Below are 12,253 nucleotides of genomic sequence, written 5' to 3'. Positions count from 1 at the left end.
CGAAGTAGAGAGAGGGACGAACATAAATGTGTTTTGAACAGTGTTTAATTTGATTTTGAGAATAAGATTTTGTCTAAAAAAAAATGTTACATTGTCAACAGTGTTATTTGCAATCGTTATAAAATAATATGTAATATCGTTGATTATTTTATTAATTTTTTGGACTCCTTTTTTATTATTTCTCTTTTATTACGAAGCTACTAGCAAAGAAATTTACATTATATTTATGAAAATCTACTTCGTTTAATTTGTTGTTAACGTTTGATATTTCCTACGGAAATTATATATTTTATTTGTTTATCTGACTACACTAAAATACAAAGTTTCGTTAATCATGAACACGGCTCCTGATCCGAAAGATGTACAGGTATGGTTATAATTCCGTAAATAAATCTTTTCAATGATTTTATACTACGTATATAAATAAATAATAATTGCATAAACTTGTGAAATCATCATTTATGTTCTATTAAGTACATTTATGTTTTTAATGTAAATGTTTGTTTTTTATTAATATTACTATATGTGATATTGTGCATTAAAACATACATAAATAAAATAAATATAAATAATGTTAATCATAAAATATTATGATTTCAGGAATTTCTGTTTAAACAAGCAAATATATCGCAAATATGCAATAGTTTCGTATCCATTCCAATAGCTTGCAATCTTGTTACTGTAGACAAGAAAAGAGGATTACTTTTTATAGCAAATAATGATAAATTGACTATTTTATTGTCAGGAAGTGAAATCAATGTAGAACGCAAAATAGAAGTCAATTTACCATTTATTATATCTAAGATAACATTTAACTGTGATTATTCGTACCTTGCCGTTACACCATTGGTACCTAAAGTATTTATCTATGATGCCCAAGCCTTCGTGAAACATGTATGTATATTATAACATTGCAATTTATATGATATATTTATATTTCATATTTTTATTTTTTAGGATATTGTATTGTTACATGAAGTCCAGTTATCTTTATCAAACATAGAAACTTTTGTATTAGATTTACGATGGAATCCAAGTATGCCGAGAATGTTCTGTACTGTAACTACAGATCATAGTATCGGTAATTTTGAAATAAAAGATGGAAAGGAAAAAGCAGTTGGATTAAAAGCTTTAGAAAAGCTAAATGGAATTGATGCATTATGTTTGGCATGGAGCCCTAAAGGAAAGCAGATCGTTGCAGGATGTAAAAATGGAAACATTGTGCAACTTAAACCAGACTTAAAAGTTGCTAGAACAATCATGGGACCTAATCCGTACATTGGTGAAGTTATATCTATTTTATGGATTAGTAATTATCAATTTTGTGCAGCTTATTTAAATGAAGAACAACATATCAATGTTCTTATTATTGATGCTCCTAAAGGAGAAACAAATGCAATTTTTACATGTTACGAAGATATTACATATGGAATGTTTGAGGTAGAAGGAAATAAAGATACCCCACGTTATTATTTTGATTATGTACAAGAGTGGGGTCTTATTATTGCTGCAAGTAGTGGGAGTAGTGAAATAGCTGTTTTAGGATCAACAGACAATGGTAATACTTGGAATCAATGGCAATTGATCGATAGTGGCAGAGCACAGTTACCACTTATTAAAACCACAGAAAGTTATCCAGTTGGTTTGATCATAGATAGAACATCAGTACAAAAATTACCATGGGGAACAGAGACAACTCTTCCACATCCTGTTCCAATACTTCATATTTTAGGAACTTCTGGTCAATTGTGTAGTTTTCACATGGTTAATTTGACTCCCAATTGTCCTGGTATTACTTCACCACCTACTGAGATTGTAAATTTATTACCGTCTTCTCCAAACACGTTATCTTCTAATATATCATTAAGTTCTGCGGTAACTAGTACTCCTTATCCGAAAGAAAATCGAAACGTTACACCTGAACGTCCTAAAACTGCAGTGGCAAATATCTTTGGTGATTCATTGAAAGCTGCTGGATTTTTTCAACAGCCTCCACCAACCGTGGTAAATACTACTGAGGAAAAAGTATCAATTCCTGTTAAAGTTGATGTGAAGTCAGATATTCCTAAAAAGTCAATTTCTCAAGAAGTCGAAAAAGTCGATCCTAAGCCTATTGTGACAAAAGAAGTACATACAAGTGAACCTGTTGTCGAACAAAAAGTACCGATCGACGATAGCATTTATGTACGTGCTTATACAGAATTACTTACTCTTTTTGAAAAAGAATTACAAAACAGATTGGAACCACAAGTATGGGAGTGTGGATCAGAAGAAGAACGAAAACAATTAGGAGGAAGATCAGCTATTATAGATCAATTTCTTACTGAATTACGAGAAACTACAAATAGTCTATCTACTGACATTGCTTATTTAAAGGCTTTACTTTTGCAATCTTTTGCTTGGGTTGAAGAAGCTAAATCAAAAAATGCAGTAAATTCCGAGGGTACTACTAGAAATTGTGAAAATAGTAAAATAGCAGATACTCAGAAGCTTTTTTATTATACTCAATCTCAACTTTCACAAGCCAACAAAGTTCTTGATTTTGAATGGTCAGAACATATGTATCAGAAAAAATCTAAAATGAAAATTCCTAGTTTGGAATTTCTTTATCAAAATCTTGTATTGCATAATAAAATTATTATAAAGGAAAAAAGCAAAATAGAACAACTTAATAAAAAGTTGAAGTCGTTAAATCGTACGAATAAAATTTCTGGATTGAATTATATGATGGGTAATTTGAAAGTATCGTCTAAAGGAACATCAAGCCTCCATGGAAATACAGATGTTATTGATGCACGGTGTAAAACTATTGCTTCAAAGACACTTAGTTTTACATACGAAAAACAATTAAAATTGAAAAATTTACTTCTAGAGTCGTCGCCAAAATTGATAAAGCCTGCAAGCCCATCTCCTATTCAAGATCGTTTAGAGGCTACATTGTCCTCTTTAGCATCTCTGAGTCCTGTAAATATAGATTCTAAAAACAGGATAGAACAACCTGTAACCAAATATGATACAGTAGAGAAACAAGCTGTAGAAGGACTTAAACCACAATGTCCTTTGGCTTTATTGAACAATGTTGTAGCCAAGATTGGATCGCCTGATACAAATTCAATTTCGATTCAAAGCAAAACACAAGGCAAACAAACGTCCAACGTTTCTTTTCCTCCTCCAGCTGTGAACAAATTTTCACAAGCTGATAAAAAATCCAGTATTCAGTCTGCATATCCCGAAAATTTTGAAGCATTATCACAATCTATTGGCAAAAATAATACTACTGTGGATGCAACAGCACAAAAAACTTACAGTAATGTATATGCTAAACCGTTATCTAAAGATACAGAGATCAAAAATGATAATCAAACATTGCCAAAAAATGCTTTTCTAAATTCTGAATCAATGTCATTTTCAAATAGCACATTGACTAATGCATTACCATTAGAATTTTCATTGGCCAAAAATCAATCCATGCCACGAAATATTACCTCTTCAGTGACAATAACACCAGTTGTAACATCGACAATTGCTAAAACTGAATCTATTAATACATTTAGTTTTGCTAATTCAAATATGTTGCCTCCAATCACAAAAAATTCGTCATCAAATCCTACGTCTGCTTCTTATCCTCCAAAACTATTTTCTTTTGTTTCGGAAACTATAAGTTCCATTTCATTGCCAGTAACAAACCAATCGCCAAAAGAATTACTGGATTTGATGGGATTATTTTTAGATCTCGAAAAAAAAGATCAGAGTGAAATTACATCTCTTATAACTAACGAAAATGCTCCAGTAAATAATAAAGGCAATGTTACAATTAAACTACTTCCTTCAAATGATACTAATCCTGTAGTTTTTACCACTCAGGCTACAACTAATAGTAATACATATGAAAATTTAACATCAAAACCTAATATAGAAAAAACTTCTGAAGCTTCAGTTACACCTACTTCTGGAACAACTAATACAAGTGATAAAACTACATCTATATTCGGAACAAACAATACTCCAGTACAACCATTGAATGCATCAACATTAAGTGCACCAACATTATTTAGTGGACAACCAACAACTTCCAATACATCTATTTTTGGAGGAAGTGCATCTGCTATTTCAACTGCATCTACTTTTGCTATAACTAAAACCACATCTTCTGTAACACCAATTTTTGGAGCACAAACCACTACTTCATCTTCTCCAGTTACATTTAGTGGATTTTCTTCTACTCCTTCAATAATATCTGACTTTAGTACAACTACTACAAATCAAAGCACTACTTCGCCATTTTATAGCTCCTTGTCTAAACCTATATTTGGTCAATCTAATATGACCTTACCAACATCAAATCCAACTGTGGTAACTACCTCATCTGCTGCATTAACTTTTGGTAACACTACAACAGTCTCATCAATTTCACCAGCATTTGGAAAAGCTGCACAAACAACAGTAACAAGTTCTCAATTCCCTACAACAACGTCCGTTACTTCAGTTACGAATATTTTCGAAAAAGCAACTATAACATCTACTATACCATTTAACAATTCTTCAAGTACACCTGTATTTGGTAGTATATCTACAACTCCATCAACTACCTCAGTTTTTGGAGCGAATGCTCCGTCATCTACCAATACATCTATATTTGGTGGAAATTCTTCTATTACGTTTGGTTCGACTTCAACAGGATCGATTTTTGATAATAATGCCACAAAATCACCAAGTTTAATATTTGGAGGTGGAGGAGCTACATCAGGTACCACTTCTTTATTTGGCGTTAATACAAATACTGCATCTTCAACGGCAGTTGCTAGTTCTCCTTCTGGATCCCTATTTGGAAATGCTACACCAGCAATAGGAAATGCTACTTCAGGATCTCCTTCTATATTTGGAGGTTCTACGAGTAATATTCCTACTACAGGATCAACTTCTGTATTCGGAACTCCAGTAAATGGTACACCACCAATGGTAGGTGGAGGCACACCACCTGTATTAGGATCGCAACCAGCGTTTGGTCAAACACCTGCTTTTGGTGCTAAACCGGTATTTGGGTCACCACCTGGAATGTTTGAAACATCTAAATCAGTTTTTGGCTCAATGGGATTTGGAGGAACAGGATTTGGTTCTACCTCACCAGGAGGTAAATACGAACTAACATTAATTCTGCTGTAATTTATATCAGTTAATATATGTATACATATATATATATATAATAAATAATTTTTTAATTTAGGATTTGGAAGTCCACCTTCTATAGGTGGAAGTCCTTCACCACTTGGAAATAATATGCCAACTGTATTTGGAAATACAACAGGTAGCAGTACGTTTGAATCCTTAGCTAGTCAATCCGGTGGTCTCACTTTCGGTAGTTTAGCTCAAAAAACTTCGGAGCCTGAAAAACCTGCATTTTCAGGGTAAGTATTATTGAGTATATACGTGTATATATTATATATATATAAAGATCAAAGATTACATGTAATAAAAACGAACGTACCTTTTTGTTTTAGGGGAAGTTCATTCTCTAATTGGCGATAAAAATAGAATATGAAATGTAATCATTGCATAGAAAAAGAAAAAAAAAATGTAAAAATTATTCATTTCTTGCATATAATTTTTCTACAAAAAGATTATAATAAAAAACAATTTTTTCATAGTCAGTTCAAGATAAGATAATTAATTCCTAAGTCAATTTCAATATCACAACATTTGATGAAGATAAAGAGAAACTAGATAAAATAAAAATAACAAATTAGATACATACAATAAAAAAAAAAAAAAAAAGAAAAGAAGAAGAAAATATTTCCATGTAAAATATTTATTGATTGCATAATAAAACATTGTTATTATACAAAAATAAAATTATATGCCTCTCTTTATTGGTTTTGGTGCTATAGATACTTTAGTTGGCTTACAAAGATCTATAACACATGGATCTTCTAAAGGAGCGTGTGAAAATACTGTGGCCGAAGGTACAAGAAGTGCTAATGATATTTCTACATTGCAAGCTTCCATCCATACTTGATGTGATAAGAGTACAGTAGTTCTTAATCTATAATCATTTTGATCGGGGTTATGAAGACGCAAATCTGACTGTCGAGGTAATAATAATTGCACCTGCTGATCCGGATGTCTTAATTTAACTCTTAAGATGTTAGGATCACGTAAATTCAATATTTTAGCTGTTAAAGAAATGCCTAATAACAAACCACCCGTAAACTTTAATGCAGAGTCCGCATCTCCTCTAGGCTCTTCGATAATAGCACGACAAAATCGAGTAGATATGGATGGTCTTGGGAGTCTTTCTTCACCCTGTAAAGGAGACGTAAGAAGTAATGGTAATAAAAGCCGCGTCAAAGATCCTGGCTTTACATCTGCCAGATTTGGAATTTGAAGAACCAATGCCCTAGAAAAGGGTGGTAATTTTGAAGTATCTTGCGGCAAAGAATCTGCTTCTGACAAAAAGTAACGAGCGAGTGGAAGAGCACTGCCTGTAGCACTTCTTGTAACACGAACTAGTTCTACAGCTAAAGCTTTCAACCACACGTCATTAGCTAATGTTACTTCAGCATCTCCTAATCCACTAAACAATCGTTGCAGCCTGTTTAATTAAGAAACAAAAATTATGGAAATTAATTATTTGTTATAGAAATGATTAAAAATGAAAAAAAAAGGAATATTGAAACATACTTTTGTGTATGTTGAAGTAGAGAAGAAACATTGTTGCTTGTATTTGGTACTGGACTTGCTGATATTGAAGTAGTTGCAGAGACCGAAAATTCTTTCAAAACTGATTTCAGTAATAATAAACAGCGGATATACAAGGCTGTAAAACGAGCTGCACCTTCCATTCTATTATCCATTTCCGCGAGACGATCAAGGTCAATAGTCGCAATTTCTAAAAGTTTTGTATTTACTCTACCACCTGGCCTTGCGTTTTCTATACCCATTACTATTTTTTCTAAAAATTCTCTTCCTCTACGATCTCTACGTTCCTCATTAGTGATATCTTCCTTGTTTGGTCCTGTACCATTAGTTACTGCGGGACGTAATCTCGGCACTAAATGTGGCATCGTGTCGCGCAAATAGTGATAATGTTTAGAAGTGTGTTCCGTAAATAAAGCATGCATACTTGGACAATGTAATGCTGCATTAAATATCAATACCAATACACTTGCATCTGATTATAAATGTTAAGATTAACATAAGAATTTTTTCATGAATTTTGATGTTGTTTATAATAATATTGAAGGATACAAGATGGTTCATCTACATCCGGTTCTGGTGTATCGAAGAAAGGATGTCGTCCGAGAAGTTGCGGTACTAAAGGTAAAGTAAGATATGGATGTGAAGCTCCCAATGCTGCCAAACATATTCTAATGCTTTCTCTATCTTGTGGATAACGCGATAAATTATCCAACAAACGATTGACACACATGTGAAGACAATTTCTTGTAGCAAGTTGACTAGCTGCTAACGTAGCATGTAAACCTTCTCTTACTTCTCCTGAGAAGTCTTCTAGTGCACCCAATATAGTTTCCAATTGGTCTTCTCTAAGAGTGACACTAGCAGACATTTTTCTTAATGATTCTATTGCTCTTAATCTAACATTTTGAATTTCATCATTAAACATATCTACCATGAAATCTAACGAGATTCTAGCTATACTCGGTTGTTCTAAAGATAATTTACAAAGTGCTTCAACAGCTGCTGTTCGAACCTAAGATAATTATTTCATAATTAATAAATTAATATTTTAATTAATATATATATATAAATAAAAATCAAACTTTTTATATATCGATTCACCTCTAAAAATTCATCTTCTAATCCATGAATAAATGCTCCACAAGAACCACTCTTTTCTTCGACTTCGGGTCTAACTGCACTATCTACTTCTACTACTTTTTGTTTCTTGTCCAGTGCTTGTTCTATATAACGTTGTGAAACACCTTTCATTGTACCTAATAGAGACATAGCTGAAGCTCTGACTCGTGGTGACAAATCACCCATCAAACTACAAATTTGAGAAAATGTACAATCAACCATACGTACATCTTCTCCATCTAAGCCAACAACCATGCTACAAGTACAAAAAAAGAAATGATTAATAAAATTCAAACAACATAAAACTATACTACTTATAATATCTTACTTTTCAGGATATTCAATACCAAGAAGCCAAATTATTTTGAGAACAGCACGTCTGACTATTTCATTATCATCGCGAAGAGCAGCACATGCTTCTCCAAAAAAACTAGCAGGTAATCTACAACCTCTATGGGAATGTAATTCTGCCATTGTTTCAAAAGCTTGTGCACGAACTCTTGGATCTTGCGATCGAGCATAATTTCCAACAAAAATAAGTGTATCATCTGTAGTATTAGCTGTCAAATATCTTCCAATTATAGAAAGACATCGTGTTTGTACACCATGCCATGTATCTTGTAAATGTTCACGTGCAACTTTTAATACCAAATTTCTATAAATTAAAATCATATTATTCCTACCTTATAATAATGTTATTAATCAGTATTAAACAAATATTATTTTAAATACCTATGATAATCTCCCAATTTTAACAAAGTTGCTAATCCTTGACTCTTAACTCTGTGTGATTCTTCATGTTTTAAAAGTTCAGCTGTCTCATTAACAATACGTGCTTTTTCAGCAACATCAAACGTTACTTCTCCAAGTTCACCAAATATCCATAATATTTTTGCACGCACAGCAGCTTCAGTTTCAATACCAAATCTTTCTGAAAGTTTCTTTATTGCTATAGGAACATCTTCGGAAGAAATACATGACACAGTGTCAGATATACGAACAAGCAACTGTAATGCATCATTGCCACCTTTACATTTTTCTAAGCATTCTATATAAGCTAGTGTAGAGCTACCTTCGCCATCATTCTTACTACTTCCAGTTGCTGAAAGTCGTAAAGTTCTTAACCTTTTTAATGGCGGTTCATTGATAACCTACAAACATAACAAAAATTATTCAAATATTCAGAAGGAAAGAGAGATCACGGATTACGTACTTGACTTTGAGTAAATTCAGCTAATACTCTTTTCTTCATCAGAGCAGCCATTCTATTTTCTCCTCACTATATATATATTTAATATAATTATCACCATATAATTATAATTACTCATTAATTACAATGACAATCTTGATTCGACCATTGTAAAAATCACGAATAATAACCAATCCGTTTCTACGATCAGCTGATCACATATCGATAAAACAGTTCGTTCGATATTTAGTCACTTGTAGCAAATACGACTTCAGCGACAGATGTGGACAAAATATGAACTACAAACGTAATAATGAAACACTTTCCCTACTATGCGGCCATATCGGTCTGTGAGCTTGCGTAGGTCATATCACTCTCGCGCATAACCTAAGAATCAAGTCAATCTGTGATAGAAATTTGTGTACGTAAAAGTAGTAGTGCATCTGATGAAAGCAAGAGAAAACTATGTGCCAGATTATACTTCTCTGAAGATGGATTAATCGAAAGGTTAGTTAATTGTACAAATTTTATACTTTTTATTTTTAGTTAAATTTATACAAATAGTTAAAGCGTATTTAAGCAGCCATTAGTTCGATGATATTTACAACGGAATATATAAAATACTGTATGTAAATACAGTTACTCGATTTAATATTCATAAACATGATATTTTTTTAGGTAACTTGAAATGTAATTTTCTTGTTCGTGAGGCTTAAAGAACATACTCTAGTTTACAAATATGTATAATATGTATAATTTATAAATATGTATAAATACGTATAATTTATTACTTAACCTTTTATCGTTTTATACATAATTAATCATAAGTTATATTAGATCTAATATTGACGTTAACAAAATATTTCGATATTTTTATATTGAAATTTTTCATATATATAAATACATATGAATAAAATTATAATAATTTTAATACTTCATTGGATAAGTAGGAGCGATCGACAACTTTAAACCTTTCTGCAGTTTAACCATCGATAAGGTAGTATTTAATGTACAACATAACCACTACAAGTCGCCAAGTACAACCAAAGAGAAAAATAATAAATCTTTCGATATTTTTAATCTTAATTATTTAAAATGATAAAATCTTAATTAGGTTATCATCGTCATGAATAACCGCAAATGTAAATAACAACATCGGCAATTAACACCATCCGTAAACATGAGTCATTCTCCTTGAAATGCATTTAAAGATATCTGCTGATATCTTAGCAAATTACGTCGCAACATCGAACAATTAATTAAAATTTTCAATTTATTTTCGAAAGTAAAGAATCATAAATATTCAGATTGTTATAGAAGAATAATTTATTATACATAAATATATATGTTTTTTTATATTAGAGGTCTCTTATATGCCCATAATTTGTCATGATCATATATAGTATGAATTTTTTCATACATATATTTAAAAAAGTATAAAAGATTGTCATATCTGCCATCATACTTTTGATTAGAATTTGATGCATTGTAATTTAGTTTTTCAAAATTTAAACTATCTTCTTTATCTTTATCCTCTTCTTTATATGCACACTCTACTATATCAAAGGCACATGTATGCAATTCTATTAAAAATTGATGAATTGCTTCTATCGTTGCTAAATACCATCTTGGACTTTTCTTTTGATGTCGCCAGAATTGTGATATTCTTGATTTTAGAACGATACATCTTAAATCTGTAAATTAATATTTTGTTGTAATTTAAAATTAAGTTGAATGATTTTAAAACTATATTAGATATATACAAACCTCTTAATCTTTGATCTTTATATATTGACTTTGTTTGATGCCATGTACTATCGATAAATATTGCCCTTTTTATTGGATATTCGTTCCTGATTCTTTTTAAAAAAGTTTTGCCATCTTGTTGGATTTCTTTAATAAATAAATTATCGATAGTTACAGCAGCTTTGCTAGGAAAAATTAGAACAGTCTGAGGGATAATGTCATTTATATATGTAAAAAATGTAATGATCAACAATGAATTACAATGTTAATATTCTCATACCTCTTCATTTTCTAATATTTCAGGAAAATCAGGATAAATATATATCTTTACATCTTCCGGAGCTAAGACAGCGGCATGAACTGCAGTACTTTTCCCTTCTATTTCTCTAGGATGTTTAATAATATCTATTTTTACAGGTAGCTTTAAAAAATCGAAAGTTACAATCAATATTGTCTATTACATATTTTAGATATAATATATAAACAATATTTTAAGGTACCTTCAAACGAGGAAAATACTTTTGATCGATTACAGGAGTAAAACATGTATAACAAAAAAATTTTCTTGATCTATAACAATGTTCACATATTTCTCTACCCTTTACAGTATCTAAGATTTGTGCATCATTGATCTTCAAGTCTTTAAAAGGAGCTCTGTCGATAATTCTTTGCTTTTCTTCTAAATTATGATCTTTAGCACTCTTAAGAACTATTATATTTGCTTCAGCCATATTTTTATTGTAAAAAAATCCAGAGTTTATACATATAAATACTTTTACACGATATTAAATTAATCTTTCGTTCACATATTTGCTTGATCACTCTTTGAAATCATAAAACGATAAAAAAATCCTTCTATTCCGATTATATTTTAAAATAATGATAATATTAATTACCTAGGTACAATACAATAACAATACATCTTAGTTCAGCTTTCTGACACTCTGTCGTTAGAGAGCGTCAAAATATCTATGATATACATTAGTCTCAAACGCTATGTAAACACAACCTTTGAAAAATATTTCTACGAATATAAACAGCTTGAAGGAAGTTTATTCATCGAGAAGAAAAAAGAAAATCCGTATTTTTATATCGTCTTACTTGGAAAGACGCGTGTAAAGTTGTGACGTATGAGCACCCACGCGTGATTCTGCGCGAAAGTTAGGAGAAAAAAATTTCTATGGGTGGGGTCTTGATAAAGAATCCCTCCTCCTTTTAGTTAGCGAATCGAGACGGTTTCAGGGTACTTTTTATGGTCGTCGCATCAGACAACTTTGTTGGACGCAGCTTTTGTTCTCTATATTTATAATTAACTATTGTTAGTGTCAAATAATAAGTGTTAAAGAAATAATCGTCGTTTCGAGAGGAATGACGAAGTACAATCTCGAGGTCGCTAATACTTCTTTAAAATCTGCATCATTGAGATTTATATTTGGGAAAGTTTTGATTTACGAAATGTACAGTGCAGTATGAAAATAAAATAAAGAAGTTCGTCAATTTTCA

At 31.4% G+C, this 12,253-nt stretch overlaps 3 protein-coding genes across 4 annotated transcripts; 1 reads left to right on the top strand and 2 right to left on the bottom strand.

Annotated features, from left to right (window-relative positions):
* Nucleotides 1–16: 16 nt before the first annotated feature.
* LOC127068223 (nuclear pore complex protein Nup214) lies at nt 17–5,664 on the top strand. Of its 2 annotated transcripts, XM_051004068.1 has the most exons (6): nt 18–367; nt 601–894; nt 958–3,307; nt 3,932–5,131; nt 5,225–5,405; nt 5,499–5,664. In XM_051004068.1, exons 1-6 carry the CDS (start codon nt 335–337, stop codon nt 5,524–5,526), a joined length of 4,086 nt encoding a protein of 1,361 aa, XP_050860025.1. In that variant the 5' UTR covers nt 18–334; the 3' UTR covers nt 5,527–5,664. The 2 variants fall into 2 exon arrangements, with proteins under 2 accessions (XP_050860024.1, XP_050860025.1); XM_051004067.1 differs by having other exon boundaries at nt 17–367; nt 958–5,131.
* Nucleotides 5,665–5,790: 126 nt separating this feature from the next.
* On the bottom strand, nt 5,791–9,175 carry LOC127068232 (integrator complex subunit 4). Its single transcript, XM_051004095.1, has 7 exons — nt 9,029–9,175; nt 8,548–8,966; nt 8,144–8,470; nt 7,798–8,071; nt 7,246–7,708; nt 6,679–7,168; nt 5,791–6,589 (listed from the first exon to the last, which is right to left on the bottom strand). Exons 1-7 carry the CDS (start codon nt 9,077–9,079, stop codon nt 5,851–5,853), a joined length of 2,763 nt encoding a protein of 920 aa, XP_050860052.1. The 5' UTR covers nt 9,080–9,175; the 3' UTR covers nt 5,791–5,850.
* An 876-nt stretch (nt 9,176–10,051) lies between these two features.
* On the bottom strand, nt 10,052–11,481 carry LOC127068263 (tRNA-uridine aminocarboxypropyltransferase 1). The gene is made up of 4 exons (XM_051004206.1): nt 11,251–11,481; nt 11,031–11,171; nt 10,772–10,955; nt 10,052–10,698 (listed from the first exon to the last, which is right to left on the bottom strand). The coding sequence occupies exons 1-4, from the start codon at nt 11,479–11,481 to the stop codon at nt 10,358–10,360; spliced, it is 897 nt and encodes a 298-aa protein (XP_050860163.1). The 3' UTR covers nt 10,052–10,357.
* Nucleotides 11,482–12,253: the final 772 nt, after the last annotated feature.

This window comes from Vespula vulgaris, chromosome 12, assembly GCF_905475345.1.
Source record: "Vespula vulgaris chromosome 12, iyVesVulg1.1, whole genome shotgun sequence".
Taxonomy (NCBI): Eukaryota; Metazoa; Arthropoda; class Insecta; order Hymenoptera; family Vespidae; genus Vespula; species Vespula vulgaris.
This window is presented reverse-complemented; position numbering and strand designations above follow the sequence as displayed.

Excerpts from the sequence above, each read along its gene's own strand:
- LOC127068223 (XM_051004067.1), top strand. The coding sequence starts at position 335 with ATGAACACGGCTCCTGATCCGAAAGATGTACAG. Across the intron at positions 895-957 it reads CCCAAGCCTTCGTGAAACAT|GATATTGTATTGTTACATGA; the intron begins GTATGTATATTA and ends TTTATTTTTTAG. Across the intron at positions 5,406-5,498 it reads GAAAAACCTGCATTTTCAGG|GGGAAGTTCATTCTCTAATT; the intron begins GTAAGTATTATT and ends TTTTTGTTTTAG.
- LOC127068232 (XM_051004095.1), bottom strand. The coding sequence starts at position 9,079 with ATGGCTGCTCTGATGAAGAAAAGAGTATTAGCTGAATTTACTCAAAGT. Across the intron at positions 8,471-8,547 it reads AAATTGGGAGATTATCATAG|AAATTTGGTATTAAAAGTTG; the intron begins GTATTTAAAATA and ends TTTAATTTATAG. Across the intron at positions 7,169-7,245 it reads GGATGTAGATGAACCATCTT|ATGCAAGTGTATTGGTATTG; the intron begins GTATCCTTCAAT and ends ATTTATAATCAG.
- LOC127068263 (XM_051004206.1), bottom strand. The coding sequence starts at position 11,481 with ATGGCTGAAGCAAATATAATAGTTCTTAAGAGTGCTAAAGATCATAAT. Across the intron at positions 11,172-11,250 it reads AGTATTTTCCTCGTTTGAAG|CTACCTGTAAAAATAGATAT; the intron begins GTACCTTAAAAT and ends GATTTTTTAAAG. Across the intron at positions 10,699-10,771 it reads TAAAGATCAAAGATTAAGAG|ATTTAAGATGTATCGTTCTA; the intron begins GTTTGTATATAT and ends ATTAATTTACAG.